Here is a 19,498-nt window from a genome sequence, read left to right as displayed (position 1 = left end):
CTTGCAAAAACCAACTAGGTATTTATATTGTTAAAATTTGGTTTAATCTCATCCTGACATGTTGCTTGCCCTTCCTGGTGTTTTTAGTGTTGAAATTAGATTGGTTGATTCATATATATACATATATGATATGTATCTACATACATACATACATACATACATACACACACATACATACATACATATCTACATATATATATATATATACACACACACACACACACACACACACACACACACACACATACTTACATACATACATATATATAGATATATAGACAGATAGATAGGTCTTTATTCGGGTTTTCTCCCGCATAAAATTGGAAGTGTCTTGGCGACGTTTCGCCAAGACACTTCCAATTTTACACGGGAGAAAACCCAAGTAACCAAAGACCTACATACAAACACCCGCGAAAACCTCAGAAAATATATATATATATGATGTTGTTTTAAAAAGGGTGCTCTTTAGATGCTGTTTCCTATCAAAGTTATAACCAGTAGAATAGTATAAAGTGTGCTCTTGGCACCCTGCATATTTTAATACATTTGAGATAGATATGCTAAATATTACATGTTTGATCATAAATTCTAACACTTGCAGTTTATTATTTGTAACTGGATACTGAGCTTGAAATATTTGCTTAGCTTATGTCACTACTAGGTCTACTAGATGGCCAAGAAGATAAGAGCTTGGCTGCATTCTACTTCTATACTACATTAAAGTCACAACATTTTCTTTGGGTGCTGGCTTAGCATACAATGTGAACTCAGCTATGTTTATGGCTCAGTATTACATAAAATTAACTTGGTCATTATAATTGCTTAATAAACCAAAGTTAAGTACAACATACTGTGATGTGTGAAGCCAGCTGCTTCCTTTTATCAGAAAGTGTTCCAAAAACACTTTTGTTAAGACAAAACTAAATCAGGTTATATTCCAATCTTCTCTGAAATACTAGACAGAGAAAGAAAAAAATATTAATGAATTCCTTCTGAAGACTTTAGTGCTCAATGCACTGAACAAGACAATCAACAAGCAATAATAAACATGAATCTTCAAAGCAGTATTTCTGGTATTAAAAATAAAAGCTTACGAGCTGCACTGTTAAAAATGTATCAGAACTTAGCAGCTCAAACATTAACCATGTTTAGCATGATGGATTTTACCTACAGCAAACCTTTTTGTTTGTTTCCTGTTTCAACATGATTCTAAGATTAGTTATTGCTTTCCATTTGCAAAAACTCAATTATTATCTTTAAATTTAGTTTTTTTTTTAAGTTTTAGAATCTAAAACTGGCTTGTTTCATGCAAACTATAGTTTTGGGATCTGAGTTATCTGACAAACTATAATTAAAATAAAGCTTCGTAGCATAAGTGAAGAAATGGGTACTAGAATTTTTCTGGTTTGGTTAAGAAGCAAGCAACCCATGAAGCACATGAGACCCTCAAGTCCCTTTTTGTGACATATAAATTGGTCAGCAAATTGCTAATATGTATGGTATGTCTTCTATTAAAATTTTGCAAAACAACAAAAACATTTCAACACAAGTTATCTAAAGCTGATTTTTTTAAAGAAACAAAAACAAAAACATAAAATTAAGATAAAAGTGCTGTAGTAAAAACCTGAGCTGTCCACATTCTGGTGATATTATTGTTTATGCACTACCTCCCATCCAAAATATAGTTCCCTATCTCTAGTTGGCTAAACACATCACAGTAATGTACTGTTTGTGTAATAGGATATAATATCCTGATTCACAAATATTAACAAGCCATGAATTATAGCCCAAACTGGATTCACACATTGCCCTAAATTATATTTGGTTGACTTTCTTGCATGAATCAACAATTGCTCAGAAAACTTAAATTGTGGTTTAGCATACTTCATTAATCAATGTTTTCTCATATCATTCACAATATTTGTACAAAATGGAACTACTACGAAGAGAATAAATAACACAAAATGTAAGGCTCTGCATATAGTAACAAAACTGTAAATTTTTTCATCAACAAAAATTTCAAATATTTGGAGGAAAAACATAAGGCTTGAGGCCCTCTATAAAAGAATTCTAGAAGAGGAAGTTATATCATCTTAATGTAATATACTGTAGTAAAATACTAGCAAAATGTTTTGATTTGAGTGCAAAAAAAAAAAGGTTCCTACAAAAAAATATTTGTATTGTGGGGTCCTTGTTTTATCTCTTCTGTGTCTTCTATAGAAATAATTGCATCCTATTCAGGAAGGCTGATTTCTTGAATTAGATATTTAAAAAGCAATATATTATTTTAAAAAACTCCATTAGCTACAAAAGCCTATATGATTCAAAGTTGAGCCAAGATACTTTTTATCAGATGACTCTGTCTATATCACGGGTGTCAAACTTGCTGCATCATGTGACGTGTCGTGGCATATCGTGACTTTTTTTGCATTGCCAGAGCTGGGGTGGGTGCAGCCTGCGCATGATACAACTGGCCCATGGGCCGGCAGTTTGACACCCCTGGTCTATATGTTCTTCAGGACTGTGCTTTATTTATTTATTTGGCCAACCATCTCATCAATGTGAGTGACAGGCGCTAACAAGAATTAAAATACAATAACTATTTTAAAAAAACACAGTTCTTAAACAACTTTCCAAAACATCATTCACTAATAGTTTGGGCTCAATTACTTTCCTGGCTCCCATGCCAAAAAGCAAACAGAGCCTGGGCCAGTCAAAACCTGGGCAATGTGGTGTTCCAGAGGGTAAACACAGCTACAGAAAAGGCATGTTTCCCAAGTTCCATTAGATAACAATCCCTAATAGATGGGACCCTGAGGCATGCCCTTCTTGCCAAAACTAATAGATCGTTACAAATTATGGGAGCACTGTAACAGAATCTTCAAATACTCTGGACTCATACAATGTAGGACAGTGATGGAGAACCTTTTAGACACCGAGTGCCCAAAATACGCCCCACCCCGCCCCTGCTCTGCCCTGCCTGCAGGGCCACCTACCACCTCCATGGCCTGCAGATTTCCCAGGCGGCCCTGCAGCACCATGGTGGCCAAGCCCTCTGCCCGCACCCTGTAGCATCATCTGTGCACAACGGGGTGCGAGGGCAGAGTCTTGTCCCTCTGCCCATCTGCCATGTCCTTGGCTGCGCTGCTCTGTGCGGGCCACGCCCAGGGTGGCTACTCTCCTCCGGGGGTGGCTGCTGGTGAGAAGGGAACTGCAGGGGAAGGCAAGGATGGCGGTGCCCACAGAGAGAGCTCTGAGTGTCGCCTCTGGCACGCGTGCCATAGGTTCGCGACCACTGATGTAGGGCTTTGTATGTAATATGGTAGCACCTTCAATTGCATCTGAAAGCAAATTAGAAGCCAGTTCAGGTATAACATGGGCATGGAGAGGTATAGCCATAATTGTCCACCTATCTACATTCTGGACTACGTGAAGCTTATTGAGTCTGGGATATGTCCTAGAATTATGTAAAGCTGAATTATTTTTCTACTGACAAAACATTTGTTTCACTCCTAAGGACAAATAAAAGCTGAATGGTTTTATTGAAGTTTTTAACATTTAACAATTTTCAAAATTATCTTTGCCATTTGAAATAATGTCTGGTTTGGCTTTCATTTATAACTGCACTTTTTTCAGTCAAAAGAAGACAAGGAAATGTTAATATATAATAGCTGTATTCAATTCCTTATATGTGACAAAGCACAGTTCCAAAAGTATTTGAATTATTTAATTTATGCAAACTCTAATAAACTATAAGTAATACAAGATTACGTAAAACTGTGCCACTTCTCTTCTATGCCAAAGTATTCTAGGAAGTTACTTCAACCAGTAGAATACCACGGAACACATCAGGCCATTAAATGCTCTTTTAAAATTATTCCAAGGACATACATCTTTCCTAGCGTGCATCATAAAATAATTAGCTCATACCTTACTGTTTTGAACAATGTACCAAATCAAAATAAAAAAAAAATTATTCACTGCCTTTATTTTAACATTTTTGCCTTTGGGACTTCTTTGGCATTTTTTTTTTTTTTAATTTTTAGCGGTGTTGCTTTACAAGGCAAGTTTTCTAGAATCTAGCAGCCCCTAAATTACATTTAGTAAACAAACACATTTTCTTCTTTTAAAAAAAAAAAGGGGGTGGAAATCTCTCTCTCCCCTTACCGTTTCCTCATCTGTCTCATATTTAAGTGACTGTATTCTATTCTGACTACTCCGTCGTTCAATGCAGACCTTGCATCACCCTAGCTTGACCCAGCCAAACTCCCAGGGGGAGAACCCGAAGGTTTCCATCATAAATCAACGCGAAGTTTCACCGGAGCCGGGAAATCGTCATTTCCACCGTACCACGTGCCCAAACCTCCAAGGGATTCCCACCCTCCTCTTCTTGACCCATCCGGGTTCTCTGCAAAGGCCAGGAATGCATCTTCCTTCCCCCCCTTTCCACCACACTTCGGGGTCATTTTACCCGAGCCCAACTGCCATGGGATCCGCTTACCGCCACCGGGCAGGGAGACTGAACTGCCTCCGAGCCAAGGGAGAGCTTCCTAACGGGAAGAAGAAACCTCCTACGCGTCGAGCCTTAAAGCGGCCACCAGAGGACGAGCCCCGCCCCCTCCCCCTTTGCGACGACGCAAAGTTGCAATGCCCCGAATCTGCGATCCGTCTCTTCACACACACCCCTTAAACCCCCCACGGAGACAGCCCAACCCACCCGAAAGGGGCGCCTGGCTTAAGAGTTTTGCTTCCCCATAGTCGTAGGCTGAGAAGGCAGCTTCCCCCAAGGGGCTCCCTCCACCCTTCTTAGTGGGCTTGGGACACTCACCAGCTGGATACAAGGAAAGCACCCCGCGCAGCTAGATCAAAGCCCCGGCGCTCAGATCGTGGGGGGGAGGGGGGAAAGGGGGCAAGTACGGTAGTCAGCTGTTCCTCCCCCTCCCACTGCTCCCAACCCCCACCCCGGCAGGGGGAAGCCAAGCCAAGCGGTTCGGATAGTAGCGAGGCCCAACTAAAAGAGAAAGAAGAGCGTTCTTAAAACGGAGAGATCCAGTCGCATAAGCCACCCCAACGCTGCCGACCGAGCCGCACGCTCACCGTCACTCGCGCGCTGTCCCTTCCCTGCCCTTCCCGGGCTCCTCCTGGCGGCCACCGCCCTCGCCTGCCCCAGGGGATCCGCCCGCGCTCGCTCGCCTCCCTCCGCCTCAGGCCGGTTTCGCAAGATGGCGGCACTTCCGGGAGAGACCATCGAGAAGCTGGAGAGACGCGCAAAAAAAAAAAAAAAAAAGGCGCAAGCGCGGTATTTCTCTCCCCCCCCCCCATTTACCAATGAGAGCGCTCAGCTGGTTCTCTAATCCGGGACTCCAGATTTCGGCTCCCGGCGGGTGGCTAATGCTGCCGAGATGTCCGTCGCCGCGTCCCTTCTCGCCCGCGTGTCATGAGCTTCTCTAAAGACTCTTCACGCCCACCTCGACGGTCCTGGGAAGCTCTGACCGATCTGGCCATGGTAATCTCCGCCGCTTTGGGCCCCGGGATTGCCCGCCTCTTTTACTACCCGACCCTCATGTACACGCTGGTGCGGGAGCAGCTGCCTGGCTCGCGACGTTCGTGGTTCAGCCGCATCGACCGCGCGGTTGTCTTGGGGGCTCTTCCTCTGCGGGGACGCTGCCGCCAGGTACGGAACCGGGGTCTGCGGGATTCCACGGTTGCCCCGCGGAGGCCACTCCAGGGACGGGGCTGCTGGGTGGCCTCCCTTAGCCAGTCGGGGGAAAGGAGGAGGGGGTGGCATCCTCCCCCCCCCCGCAAGCTTCCCAGGAAAATATTTAGGAAATGTTTTTTTTTTTCCAGCCAACCTTGCTGCCCGTTGCCCTAAATGGCATCATCCAGCCGTGCGCTTTTCTGCACCTCAGGAATGTAAATGGCTGCCCGGTCCCGTTTGCTCTGAGTTCCTTTCAACTCAGTGCCGGTCGCTTCTGGAGACTGAAGCAACATTTGCCCTGCTGTGAATGGTGTGGTGGAAAAGGGCAAGAATTGGCGCAAATGAAGTAACCGGGGGGGGGGGGTAAAATCATTTACTCCACCGACCCCCTTTAAATACCTTTGGTGGCCATGGATCGTGGCCACGAACCCCCCCCCCAAAGACTTAACATTTAAATCATAACATTTGTTCAAGCCTTCACAGACCCCTGTGACAACATCATGGCTCCCCAAGGGTCTGCGGGCCACAGGTTGAGAACCACTGGTTTCACTCTATTACACTAAGATAAGGTGAAGAGCGTTCAGTAACAAATTTGGTTTGAAAGGCTTCTTCTGTACAGTATATTAACACATTATCTTGGGGCTAGACTGTGCAGACTGGGGGTATTAAACAATGACTTGCTTTTTGTTGTTTCTCTAAAGCAGGGGTTCCCAAGCAGGGGTGCTCGCACCTCCTGGGGATGCGAGACGATATTCCAGGGGGTGAGAAAACGTGGGTTTTCAAAATTATAGTGTATATGCATAATTCTTTGCTGTTATTTCAAACTTTTGTAAGGAGTGCGAGAATATATCAGAAGCGTACTAGGGATGCGGGGTATAGAAAAGGTTGGGAGCTGCTGCTCTAAAGGGTAAGTCAGGGACACCAAGACAAAGATTCCTTCGGAGCAGTTTAATTCTAGCTGTAGACATTCTTCCATGCCATACAAGATGACACCTCGGAGATGTTCAATGAAACTGATTTACTGACTTTAGTCATCTCAGTTTGCTTGTTAGTTATTGGGGGAAAAAAGCCTAATCAAAAGCATACAGGTAGTCCTTGACTTACAATGGTTCATTTAGTGACCGTTCGAAGTTACAAAGGCACTGAAAAAAGTGGCTTATGACCATTTTTCACACTTATGACCATTGCAACATCTCTATGGTGACATCATTTGCATTCAGATGCTTGACAACTGAATCACCTTTATGATGGTTGCAAATATCCCAGGGTCATGTGATCACCTTTTGTGATCTTCTGACAAGTAAAGTCAATGGGGAAGCAGGATTCACTTAACAGACATGTTACTAATTTAACAACTGCAGTGATTCACTTAACAAACATGGCAAGAAAAGTCGTAAAATGGGGCAAACTTCACTCAACAAATTTCTCTCTTAAGCAACATAAATTTTGGGCCCAGTTGTGGTTGTAAGTTAAGGACTACCTGTACTTTTAAAAGAAGACTTCCTTACCTCCTATCACCTATTTCATTTGTTTTTATAGCCATAGAGAGAGAGAAGTCTTAAGTGAATAGTAATATCTGAGCTGGGAATCAGGGCATAGTTGGATTGGACCTGGTTAGTATTTGGATGGCAAGTTGTTAAGGAATTCTAAGGTGAGGGTTAAACTGGAAAAATGAACAATTCAAGAAAAATGTAATTGTAAGCTACTTCAATACTATAGTAAAAAAAACCTTGAATGTATCCATGTAACCACCAGAGCCTGAACTTGACTTATTTTTTTTATTGGAGAACATAACCAATAAAAGAGCTCTTAGTCTCCGATATCTTACAGATTGTTAGCTGCATTTTGCCAACTTCCTAGTCAGTTTAGAGATTAATTAAGAATTCTCAGAATTGTTAGCACTACATATGGACAATGCAAGTTGGATGTTAAACTAAACCACATTTAGAACATTTGGGCATGTTGTGAATGAATTCTTCTTGCAGCTGATAGAACAAGAGAATATCCGAGGAGTGCTCACCATGAATGAAGAGTATGAGACTCGCTTTTTATGCTGCTCTCCAGAGGTACGTTCTGCTCATCATCACCAGCATAGCACTATGAGGATGCAATCACAGTTCAATAGAGTACAAATCCTAGTACGGAGTACCAATTCTTTGCGAGGAAACAATATGGTTTAATACAGGGGTCCCCAATCCCTGGTCCGTGGATCAGTACTGGTCCGTGGCATGCCAGAAAATGGTCAGCACAAACAAGGAAAGCCCCATCCACGGGATGCAGGCAGTACATGAAACCACACCCCCTCTGGTTCGTAGAAAAACCTCTCTCCACAGAACAGGTCCATGGAGCTCAAAAGGTTGTGGACTTCTGGTTTAATAACATCTGTTTGACATAGCAATGCCCTGACAATGTTTGTATAAAAGCCAAGGAAGAGATTTGTAAGTAGCAAATAATTTGAAATAGGAAAATCAAAAGGATTTATCCAAGCAAGCCAATTAAGTTTGATGTGCTGAATGCAATCAAGTGTTAGGAGACTTCCTCAATTTTACATATACTATCATGAGGTTAAAAGGTGCATAAAAGAACAAATTGACACTACATAAGATTTACTACAAAGAATTAAAGCATCGGCTTTTTTTTTTTTTTTTACTTAAAAAGCACGATAGCTTTTTAATCATGCATGGTGTAGAATTTTCTTTTGGCACCCTCATTCACTGAAATGAAATACCAGTAAAAGAAAATACATCTTTATGCAACACATTTAACTATAGAATACACAACTCTTGGGTGCACGGCTTTAAGAAAAACACTTAAACACACTCTTGCTGGCTTTACAGTGCCTTCTAAGTGAAAGGCAGCATCACTTAAAACACCATATGTTTGGGAGCAGCAGTGACCCTCCATGTTCACTATTAGGTTCCCAATTCATCTGGTTGGTTGCCATGTGACACGTGTAGGATTAGACAGGACTTTCACTGATCCAAAACGTTTTGCTTTTTTAAGATCCTGATCTGATTGCTGCCTTAATCTACGATACTATATTCATTTCTAACAATTCATGGTATCATCTAATGTTCCAGCCTTATTTCTTCTTAGCTTCTTTTTTGAACTTTTCCTTGATGAGCTTTTAATTATGTTGAAATAGTCATGTGCTATTCTAGATGAATGTTTATTTAATTAAATTTATATGGGCACCCATCTCAGAATGACTGTGGATAGTGTACATCTTTTCCTGCCGTCTACCCTATAGCTCCCTATAGTTTCTCCTTCAATCTGATTCTTCTTTTGGGGTTAATTACAGGAATGGGAGGCAATGGGTGTAGAACAAATGCGTCTTAGCACTGTGGACTTTACTGGAATCCCTTCACTAGAAAATCTCCAGAAAGGTGTCAAGTTTGTATTGAAACATCGTGAATGTGGAAACAGTGTCTATGTACACTGCAAAGCTGGACGCTGTCGCAGTGCCACCATGGTTGCTGCTTATTTAATTCAGGTAAGAATGTTTTTTTTTAATGAACAGGCTAAAAATGGAATGGCATAATATCTGATTAGGAATAAACCGTTCAAGGTGTGAAAGAAAAAATGGGATTCACTTAAATGGAAGGGACTTGCAGAACTTTATCTGCTAGGTGCTTTCCAATTATAATGCTGGAACATACAGTATTGTAGTTTAACAATAAATAGAAATTACGTATGGATTTTGTGGCTTCTCATAGGTCCATCACTGGACTCCTCAGGAAGCAATTGAAGTCATTGCTAAGATTCGTCCTCATATCATTGTCCGCCGTAAACAGTTGGAGTTATTAGAAGATTTTCATAAGTCTGTAATTGATGAAAATCCTGCACAATCACAGCAGAAGCCGACAGATACAAAACACCAACTACCATAGAATAAACAAAGAGAGAAAAAGTCACCGAAAGATATTCAGGATTCTCTTCTGAAAACATCTGGTTCCTAATTTATCGTTTAGGAGCAAATTATCAGTCAGTGTGTTTCTTCAGTGGTAGAATAAGAGTTTTAATTACTGCCTGATTTGCAATCAATAGGTGAGTATACTGTCTCTATGTTTAATTACTTTAGAATAGATGCCTAGGACTTCTTGACAAATCTTTTCTCAGATATAAAATATTCTGAAATCATAGTGCTGTTGCAGTAAAGGCCTTTATTGAGATTTGTACCCAAAGTTCTTACAGTATGTATAAGTGAGGTTGACACCTAATAATCGGGATGATGATTCAGTACAATGATGTCAAGGGTAAATTTGCTATTAATATCAGGTGGAAATGTATTAGTAACAGCAACCCCTTCTTGTCCTAGAAAACCAAGAAATCTGAAATATGTATTACTTAAAATAATTCTACCTCAATAGTTGTCTTTTGCCGTTCTAATTAGAAGGACTTTACCGGAAATCACTTATTGGAAAGATACATTTGAAATATTGTTGTAAAATTCACAGCATGTGCCCTAGCTCTAGATGGCTAGTAGTCTAGTAGTTTATTTACTTAGGACTGCTGCTAGGAGTGGGTTCAGGCCTTGATTGTGGGAGGCAAGAAACTGACCAGTAGGAGAAGCAATGCTAACAATAATCCAGCCATAACCAATATTCACTAATTAAGTGCTAGTGAAAATAAGTGTACAGCTAGGATATTGGTATTTGTGAAAAGTAAGAAACCTCTCTAAAATACTATGATCAGCCTCAAGAAAACAGAGCTATAAGGATCTACGCATTTCTCTGACCTACTGAATGTGATGTTTCCATTGTCCTAGCTCTGAAAATATCCTGGGGTTTTCAAGCCAACACAAACTGCAAATTTGTAAGTAGCACTTTGAGGCCACGGGTGACGGATACCACAGAGGTGGCTGGATTGAGTTTGAAAGTGCTGGCATCTCCCTTTTTGTAACAGTCTCGGAAGATGTAAATATTACCATTGCAACTGGCAATTTTCCAAGGGGATGGGACTGAACTCCAAGCATCTGCCAAGCAGAGCCGAGTGAAGCTATCCAACAGAGGGTTATAGCACAAAAGAGAATCTCCCTGTGCTACTATGAACACCAGGTCCTTGTACACAGCAGCGTGCATGCACCCTGCAAAGGGCAACACATAAGGCTTCACGTAACACTTCTCTGTTTTAGTGTCATAGCACTGAATCAGCCGAGAGGGTTTGGTAAAAAAATCAGCGTCATTCTCTTCACCACCCAACAAGTAAATGACACCATTAAGATTCACGCCTGCAGCCCCAGACACTGCTACTTCCAGCTGGCTTGTTTCTGTCCACACATTGTCTTTCACTTTGTAGTATATGATGGCATTAGAGAGGATGTCTTGCAATGTTTTGCCACCCAGTGAATAGATTGCATCCTTGTTGAGCACAGAAACAAGAGTATGTTGAAGCCTGTCTCGTGGCAGAGGCGCACACCATTCCCAGTCTATTGTAGTGTTGTTACACTTCCACATGCGCCGTGGAATGGATCCTCCGACGACATAGAGATCACTGCCGTGTTTGCAGGCTGCAGTGATCTGGTGACATAAACTGTTCTGACCGCTAACACTGATGGAGTCATCATCAGCACAATGCAATGAGACAGCAAGGGAGTGTGTACGAGAGGATTCCTTTCCAATCAGATAGATATGAACATTCTCTCCAATTTCCTAAGGAAGAAAAGGAACTTTTCTTAGCCTTGCATATATTAGTCAAAAGGAAGCATGCCGTTAAAAATCCCCTACAAGCAAATCAAGACTTTTTGATATACATGAGAACCCTTTTTTTATTAAAACATCCTGCATCTCTTAGTTTTGTCCACATGAAGGGTCATTTCCATCCCTATAAACTCATATTAAAACCAAACCATAAGAAAGCCAGTTTGGACCAGTGGTTAATGCATTAGGCTAGAAAGCAGAAGACTGTGAATATGAGTCCCGCCTTAGCCATGAAAGCCAGCTGGGTCACCTTGGGCCTTGGCCCAATTCACCTCACAGGTTATAGCGGAGAAAATAAGAAGAGGAAGGTGTGTTGGATATGTTTGCCACCTTATTTGTAAAAATAATAAAAGGTGAGATACAAATTAAAATGTTACCTAGGACTGGAAATACATAACCTAGATTAAAATACTTTTCATACTTTAGCGCAGGGGTGTCAAACTCAATTTCATTGAGGGCTGCATCAGCATTGCAGTTGCCCTTGGGGTGCGACCGGAGGGGGTGCGGCCTACTGGGTGGGCGTGGATGGAGTGAGTGGCCTACTGGGTGGGTGTGGCCAGCTCTACATTCGCATCAAGGGTGCCTGTGGGGGCTGTGCAATAGTGAGACAGATCTGAGGGTCTCTTGCAGAAAGGGGTGGGACCAGGGCAAGCACCAAGGCGTAATCCATTTCTTCATTGCTCACAAAGGGTGACACCTCCCCAGCATGCACCCAGGAGGCGGGGCCGACTCGCTGTTTCTAGACGGCCTTGTGGGAGCTAAGACTGAATGCGTTTCAGCATAGATGGCCACCACAAAATTGGCTCCTGGCCGGCCTGGGCCAGGGCCAAGGCAGCGGGGGCCGTTCCCTCACTGTTTCCAGGATGGCTTCGCGGGCCGCATGAAATCACTTTGCGGGCCGCATCAGGCCCCCGGGCCTTGTGTTTGACATATCTGCTTTAGCGGGATTAATCATACTGTTGAAATCTCATTGGAAGAACCAAGTATTTAAAAACTGAAAGGGAATGGGGACGTTGCAGTGAATATTATTCCAAAAGAAGGGAAAAAGCAATCAAATGCACTTTTGCAGTTGGCAATTCCTAAGCAAGGGGACACAGAATCTGAACTCAAGTCTTATGGGGTGGGCAGATACAATATGGGGAGCGCATGACTCTACCTTTAAGCTTGATTGCAGTAACTCTAAGAAACCTGCCCGCTCTTCTTTACTGAAGCCAATCCAGGTTTCTATTGCAGCTGTAGGATTCTGAGAGCAGGGGACCCCATCTGAATGATTGTAGAGGTAAACCAAACATACACACACTTGTAAAATGGCCAGAACAAATAATCTCTGCAGATCCTTTTCCATCCATTTAAACTGCACTTGAATACTATAGTTCTATTCTACAAAACTCTAGAGGCAGCAAGAATACACTCTATTTCCTAAGATTACCCAATGAATGTGTGAATCACCTGGGAAATGTGACTCAATACTGGCTAAAGAAGCAACTTACCTTCCCCTGGCACTCTTGTTCGAATACGAGATTTTTATTTTAATTGGATATTCTCAAGAGTTCAATATTTTTTTGTTGCAGTTAATAGAATTAATGATTATGAACATGCAGTTTCAATGTAATACAATGCAATGCATTATAATGTTACTCTAATGAGGTCCATTGTTAGATGTAGTCCCAGACCCGGCTTCTTAATCATCAGTATAGGAGACTATTGTGGAAAAGTCTATGCTGTTTTGCTGATCTAATTACAACCAAGAAAATCAATGGCTGTAAGGCCAGCACTATTAAAAAGATTTCAGTTTAAGAAGAATCACTATCTAGATATAAGGAAAACTTTAAATGCGGTATACTTGTTACAAATTTATTTTATTAAAATAAGCTATACATATTTAAGAGTAAAGCTAGTTTTCATGTACTTTATAATGCTTTTGGAAACTTCTAATGCCCCTGCTATTAGATTTTGCATATCATGTATTGTATTGTAATGTATATTTCATTACAAAAGCTTATATGCCATGTTTATAGGGATGTTTCACATAGCTAATAAAAATGAAATACAACAAAAACAAAAATGTTACAGGTAATCCCCGAGTTACGAGGGTTCACTTAGTGCCCGTTCAAAGTTATGCGACAACTGCCCCCTAGTGCTTATGAGCAAGTTCCCAAATCACAAATCTTGCAGCACCACGGCAGTCATTCGCTCTTACAAACAACTGCAGAGGCTCTGAAACATTCACCCAATTCCCCTTCCCTCCCCACAACTGCTTCCCCCTCCTTTCCTGCCTCGCTGGACTCAATTACCTTGTAAAAATCCTCTCCGCCACCTTTTCTTTCCCTTTGAGGGAGAGGAGAGTGGGCTTGGAAATGCTTTTCACGCAGAGAATGGAAATTTCTGGAGTCCATGATCTCACACGAGTGTTTGAAGTTGTCCCAAATCACAGACCTCAGAAACTTTCATTCTCTATACCAGGGGTGTCAAACTGCCGGCCTGGAGGCCGGATGCATCATGCCGAAACCATGCCCACCCATTGCCGGCAATGGTAAAAAAGTCACGATACGTTGCAACACGTCACGTTGCAAGTTTGACATCCCTGCTCTATGCGAAAGATGTTTGCGGTGCCTGTCTCCTGCTCCAATTCCTTTCTGCCTGAGGGCAGGCCCGAAACCTTCAACTGAGGGAGAAGGCCAAGCCCTTCGCACCCACATCCAGCCCACCGGAGCTCACCGCGCCGGGGGAGGAAGTGATCCAGTTGTCCCCGGAAGCTTCCTCCAAGCCGTCCGGAACTGAGGTCAGGAAAGCTTCTGCATGCTTGTGGAGATCAGATCTAGGCCTCAGAGGCCTGCTCCAAGCCGTTGCTGCCCAGAATGGAGGTTGGGAATGCTTCTGTGTGCCTCTGGAGGTTGGATCCAGGCCTCAGAGGCTTGCTCCAAGCCGTTGCCACCTGGAATGGAGGTCAGGGGAGGCTTCTGCATGCCTCCGAATGTCTGTTCCGGGTGGCAGCAGCTTGGAGCAGACCTCCGAGGTCTGGATCCAACCTCCAGAGGCACACAGAAGTCTCCCCCAACTTCCATTCCGGATAGCAACAGCTTGGAGCAGGCCTCCAACGTCTGGATCCAACCTCCGGAGGCACACAGAAGCCTTCCCTGACCTCCATTTTGGGGGTAACAACCATGTGGCTCTGGAGTTGGGGGAGCAGGAGGCAGGCACCGTGAACAGTGAGAGTTCAGGCGCCCGTTTTCTACAAAAGAAGACTGATGCCTGAACTCGCACAATATTACAGTACCCAGGAACTTCCATTGACTCTTCTGTCTCTCAAAAGCAGGAGCTGTGGCAGACAGGAGACAGATCTTTTCAAGGTTAGTGAGTCCCAGTGGGGCAAGAAGAGAGGGGAAGCATGATGTATCTTAGTGGGTCAGGGAGGCCTTGGGGGCCTGTTCTGCCCTGAGATACCTCATGTTTACTTAACGAGCTGTGTGCGTCTTAACAAGCAGGGAGTGATCTCCTTTGAGGTACGAGATTCGCTCCCATGAATTTTCGAGTTACAAATGGAATGGGCAGGCTCCATTACATTCGTAACTTGAGGACTACCTGTACCTGTTGCTCTCTGAGCTTGGTTGTTTCTTTTCAGACACTTCGTTACTCAACTAAATAACATCAGTGCAAATAATTGTGGGGTTTGCCCACATCCCTGCTAAAGGTGGTATAGTAAGCTACTGTATATAAACAGGGAGCAAACCCCACATTTATTTGCACTAATGATGTTACCTAATTGGATAATGATGTCTGCAAGCAAACACCAGACTCAGACAGCACCAAGTACTCAGTTCAACCATTCTCTTCAATTAAAAATAAAAATAACAAACCAACATTAAAAAAGAATCACACAGTAAGATGTTAACAAAAGTAAAAAAATGTAGTTCAGCTATTCATGACACATGGAAGGTTACATAAAATTTTACTTAAGCTAATGAAAAGACAAAATGAAGCTTCCACATAGCAGGCAGTTTTGGAAAAAGCTTTCTCTGAAATTCAGTTTCTTAGATTGCAACTGACAGGAGGCCTATATGATGGTCTTAATGTACGGATACGCTTAAACAGAACCCTAAATAGTATAAGGCTATAAATGTCATAGCAGCATCTTTATTTAGTTAATAAACATATTTATATGTCTATTCATCTAATCAGTAGAACTCTACAGTGAACAGACATTGTTCTGAAACAGGACAAATAAAACAGTTTTAAAAATACAGTTGAGGTCCATGTAAAAATATCACTGGCATATAACAATATGCACATGCTTAGCCTTGTTCAATTCAATGAAAGTCACTGAGAGGAGGAGGTTTCTGACTGATACACCAACCTGCCAATCTTGCTAGCATAATCAATAATCTCAATAATATAACCTGTCCCAACTGAAATAGATCCAAATGATCTGTTTCTGCCAAAGCCCTTTTGAATTGGACCTGGAAATAATAAGGCAGCAATAAACTTGTTTTTCTAATGGAGTTTATTCTCAACACTAGTCTCTAATCATTCTGGGCAATAAATTGATGAACAATGAAGGTTCAAAGTAAATTCTATATGGGATTTGATTTTTTCAATTGCAGGGCAATTAGACAATGTATAAACACCGTAATACCTTTTCTTCTTTACAAAAAAGATTAGTACACCATTCTTAGCTCATTATTGAAACTGAATAGCCAGAGTCAAAACTGTAAGGTACAGTTTACTTTTTCAAGAAAAATTCTATCTCATCTACTATAAAAAGCACCTCTATTATTAAGAAACTCCATAATACAGAGTCCAGACTTTGTGTAAAATTGAAATTTTTAAACCATAACTTAATTGAAGAAACACTTTATACAAAACCACAATGACTGGTGTCACATATTGCACTATGTCCCAAAGATGACTGTATACAATGTGTGAACATAATAAATTTTTCCAAGTCTCATTCACAGCAAATATTGCAGAAGACACAGTTGTTGATTGCACTGAAAGCTGAAAAAAGGTTCAGGAGAAACAACGGGGAGGTATTTCTCGACCCTGTATAGACATGTCAGTTTAAACAAATCTTTATCTGTCCCAAAACAGGGCCTGAAGTAAACCTGAATTTGGCCACGTATCAGAGTAATATATATATTAAAAATGAGTTGAAATACCATGATTTATCATCACATATCTTAGTAACTGTCTTACCTGAGACAATGTCTGTCAAGAAACGAAGAGGAAGGTGCAGAAACTCCTCTGTTTCCTGAAGCTGTGCTAAACATGATTTAGCACAATGTTTGGCCGCCGTGTAGAGCTCTACATCACTATGCTGATCAGCCAACCACATAATCTGCAAACAATTTTTCACTTGCACTGTTCGAGCCAAGAAACGAGAACACTCCTCAAAAAGGGCAGTTAGCTGGTACATATCTGCTGCTTCATAGGTCTCCTGCAAATAATCTGCCCTTAATTTCACAGTTCCATGGTAAATATAGTCTACCACAAGTTGAAAGACACTTTCACTAACATCTTGTAACTCAATGATACGGTTGTGTGCCTCTTTAAGGTTGGAAGTGAACATAGAACGAAAAAAACAGCTTTGAGCTGAAAGGACTAGGCGGTGCAGTTGGAATTCTTTGCCTTCTACAGAAATGGTGACATCAGCAAAGAGCTCATCTTCAAGGCACAACTTCATAATTCCTTGGGCCACACGGCTAGAATGTGAACGATCAGTGAAGGTGTAATTCACAAAGTAGTTTTCCTCATTTGAGGAATTTCCAGTATCCCCTGTTGAGGAACTTCCTGTTTCTTCCAGTGAGTTCATGTTGTTGCTGTGATTTGACCTCCAGTAATCTGAAATACAATAGACATTGGGAATTCTAGTATTTTGTGCCTTATGTAAACCAAATCTAATGTTAAATTTACTTAAAATACAAAAAAAAATAGAATTTGGGAAGTGGAAAAATGTATTTTACTGTGTAAGAGTTAATTATTGGATAATGATTTCTGCAATTTCTTGCAATAGGCAACTGCAACAAGAATCAATTTTTTACACAGTACACATTTTATTTATAAAATCAAAAAATAAACCAGGTAAGTATCTCAAAAGACAACAGGTATGTTTGGTAGTAGATAAACACTAAGTACCATATTTTATGAAGTACTGTATATGTTAAATATACCTTAATGTGGTGTGCTGGTGTTTAAATAAAAAAAGAAACTAAAATAGAAAATAAGTACCAGAATAAAAAACTAGAACTTAACTATGTTTATAAGAAATGTACTCAGGCAAGTGTGTTTTCAGTAGGTTCATGTCACTGGCAGGAAATTTTGTGTTTCTTTCATAATTCTATCATGTTAGAGAGATTACCAGTTACATTTTCAGTATATAAAATTCAATACAAAATCAAGCCCAATGAATGCTGGATGTTTTATGCATAGTTGTATATGCTAAAATCTACAGAGATAAACAGTCTTGAAAGAAATTCTGTTTTTAAGGTGCTAGTTTGCATTCTGCCAAATACATGCAGGAATAATCATAACCAGGGCTTTTTTCCCTCAGAGAACGTGCAAAATGGAGTTCCGGCACTTTTTTGGGATGGAACCTTATAGGGTAGGCAAGGTGGGTAGTATGACGTGTGAGTTCCGGCACTTTTTTTTTTTTTAAAGAAAAAAAGCACTGATTATAATTGTAAAGACAGCATACTAAAAAGCAGAGACATCACCCTGTCAACAAAAGTGCGTATAGTCCAGGCCATGGTTTTCCCAGTTGCAATGTATGGCTGTGAAAGTTGGACCATAAGAAAGGCTGAGCGCAAAAGAATTGAGGCCTTTGAACTATGGTGCTGGAGAAGACTCCTGCGAGTCCCTTGGACTGCAAGGCGTTCAAACTGGTCAGTCCTAGAGGAGATCAACCCCGACTGCTCTTTAGATCCTGAAGTTGAAACTCAAATACTTTGGCCACCTGATGAGAAGGAATAATTCACTGGAGAAGGGCCTAATGCTAGGAAAGATTGAGGGCAATAAAAGAAGGGGACGACAGAGAATGAGATGGCTGGATGGAGTCACTGAAGCAGTAGGTGTGAACTTAAATGGACTCCAGAAGATGGTAGAGGACAGGAAGACCTAGAGGAACAGTGTCCATGGGGTCGCGATGGGTCGGACACGACTTCGCAATTAACAACAACAACAAAATAATTGTAAACATATTTAAGCCATATCCATTGTGGGCTAAAACACGGTTGGGTACTTTGCCACTTAATGTATGGTGCAAATCCATTGAAGCACACTTTAATGTGTTAAGCAAACAACTTAATATTATATAGTACTCAAACTTGGAAGACTATGATTGGTTTGCAGTAGCCTAAAATGTATTTAGGCTTTAAAGGCATTCCTTTTTTTATATATTCTACGAAGTGGACCATTGAAGCAACAGGTTATCTCTAAGGAAAAAAAGAAATCAGAGGATAATAAAGTATTGGCGGATTAGAAACTATCCAATCCGACGCAGTCACTTAGAAGACCGAAGAACTCGCGACCTCCAAAATGGGCTTAATAGGGTTGCAGGAGTTGACCACTTTAAGTTATGGGGGTTGTGTGTATTAACGCGTAAACAAACCACAACCAAGGCCATGAAATCAGGCTGGCCTGAGTGATCTCTCCTGAGCCGCCGCAGCTAGTCCCACTCCTCAACCATACGAACAGAAAGCTTGGATCGAACCCAAGTTTCTTCAGCATTCCGACGCTGTGCGGGAGAAGCTACTAACGGCTGTCATCCACAACGGCACCGGCATGCCTTTTCTTAAGTTGGCTTCGCAGAGTTACCGCCCCCACCCACCACCTGCGGACGGCTACCGAACCTTCCCGCCCCCTCAACAGGCAGGAAAACGTCCCGGCTTCGGCCAACGGCAGCTCTTACTTGCGACTCCTCCCTTCATTTCGCCGTCTCGGGGCTGTACGGAGGGATCGGTCCTGAGGTACAACAACAGGAGGAGCTGCGCTTTCCGATTTGGAGATGAGCATACCCGGAAGCCAGCTGTAGTGATCGTCCGAGCCGCGCGCTACTTTCATTTCCGGATCATTTTGACCGTCAGGTGCGTGATTGGCTTTCTGCGGT

General features: G+C 41.9%; 3 protein-coding genes across 18 annotated transcripts in view; 1 reads left to right on the top strand and 2 right to left on the bottom strand.

Annotated features, from left to right (window-relative positions):
• CELF1 (CUGBP Elav-like family member 1) overlaps positions 1-5,418 on the bottom strand; it is a 58,368-nt gene extending 52,950 nt beyond the window's left edge. For 4 of the 15 annotated variants that reach the window (XM_039357389.1, XM_039357279.1, XM_039357305.1 and 1 more), the window contains exon 1: positions 5,098-5,203. The gene's annotated coding sequence lies outside the window, so the exon portion shown is untranslated. Of the gene's footprint in view, positions 1-4,501; positions 4,523-4,828; positions 5,064-5,097; positions 5,255-5,326 lie in introns of those variants that run through there. The other 11 variants (XM_039357296.1, XM_039357341.1, XM_039357406.1 and 8 more) reach the window with 10 other exon arrangements.
• PTPMT1 (protein tyrosine phosphatase mitochondrial 1) lies at positions 5,403-10,603 on the top strand. 2 transcript variants are annotated; one of them, XR_005558426.1, is made up of 5 exons: positions 5,403-5,674; positions 7,684-7,764; positions 9,000-9,191; positions 9,415-9,745; positions 10,467-10,603. XR_005558426.1 is itself a non-coding variant. In XM_039357449.1 (4 exons), the coding sequence occupies exons 1-4, from the start codon at positions 5,438-5,440 to the stop codon at positions 9,586-9,588; spliced, it is 684 nt and encodes a 227-aa protein (XP_039213383.1). In that variant the 5' UTR covers positions 5,403-5,437; the 3' UTR covers positions 9,589-10,065. The 2 variants fall into 2 exon arrangements, 1 of the variants encoding a protein (XP_039213383.1); XM_039357449.1 differs by lacking the exon at positions 10,467-10,603 and having other exon boundaries at positions 9,415-10,065.
• KBTBD4 (kelch repeat and BTB domain containing 4) lies at positions 9,842-19,469 on the bottom strand. The gene is made up of 4 exons (XM_039357266.1): positions 19,301-19,469; positions 16,591-17,235; positions 12,554-12,660; positions 9,842-11,349 (listed from the first exon to the last, which is right to left on the bottom strand). Exons 1-4 carry the CDS (start codon positions 19,317-19,319, stop codon positions 10,489-10,491), a joined length of 1,632 nt encoding a protein of 543 aa, XP_039213200.1. The 5' UTR covers positions 19,320-19,469; the 3' UTR covers positions 9,842-10,488.
• Between the last annotated feature and the right edge of the window lie 29 nt (positions 19,470-19,498).

Source organism: Crotalus tigris, unplaced genomic scaffold, assembly GCF_016545835.1.
Source record: "Crotalus tigris isolate CLP2741 ecotype Arizona unplaced genomic scaffold, ASM1654583v1 scf7180000017576.4783729, whole genome shotgun sequence".
NCBI lineage: Eukaryota > Metazoa > Chordata > Lepidosauria > Squamata > Viperidae > Crotalus > Crotalus tigris.
The sequence above is the reverse complement of the archived record's forward strand: the minus strand, read 5'-3'. Positions and strand labels throughout refer to the sequence as shown.

Coding starts and splice junctions, on each gene's coding strand:
- PTPMT1 (XM_039357449.1), top strand. CDS start 5,438: ATGAGCTTCTCTAAAGACTCTTCACGCCCACCTCGACGGTCCTGGGAA. Junction 5,675..7,683: donor TGCGGGGACGCTGCCGCCAG/GTACGGAACCGG, acceptor TTCTTCTTGCAG/CTGATAGAACAAGAGAATAT. Junction 7,765..8,999: donor TTTTATGCTGCTCTCCAGAG/GTACGTTCTGCT, acceptor GGTTAATTACAG/GAATGGGAGGCAATGGGTGT.
- KBTBD4 (XM_039357266.1), bottom strand. Junction 12,661..16,590: donor CTTGACAGACATTGTCTCAG/GTAAGACAGTTA, acceptor ACAATCATTCAG/ATGGGGTCCCCTGCTCTCAG. Junction 11,350..12,553: donor TACTGCAATCAAGCTTAAAG/GTAGAGTCATGC, acceptor TTTCTTCCTTAG/GAAATTGGAGAGAATGTTCA.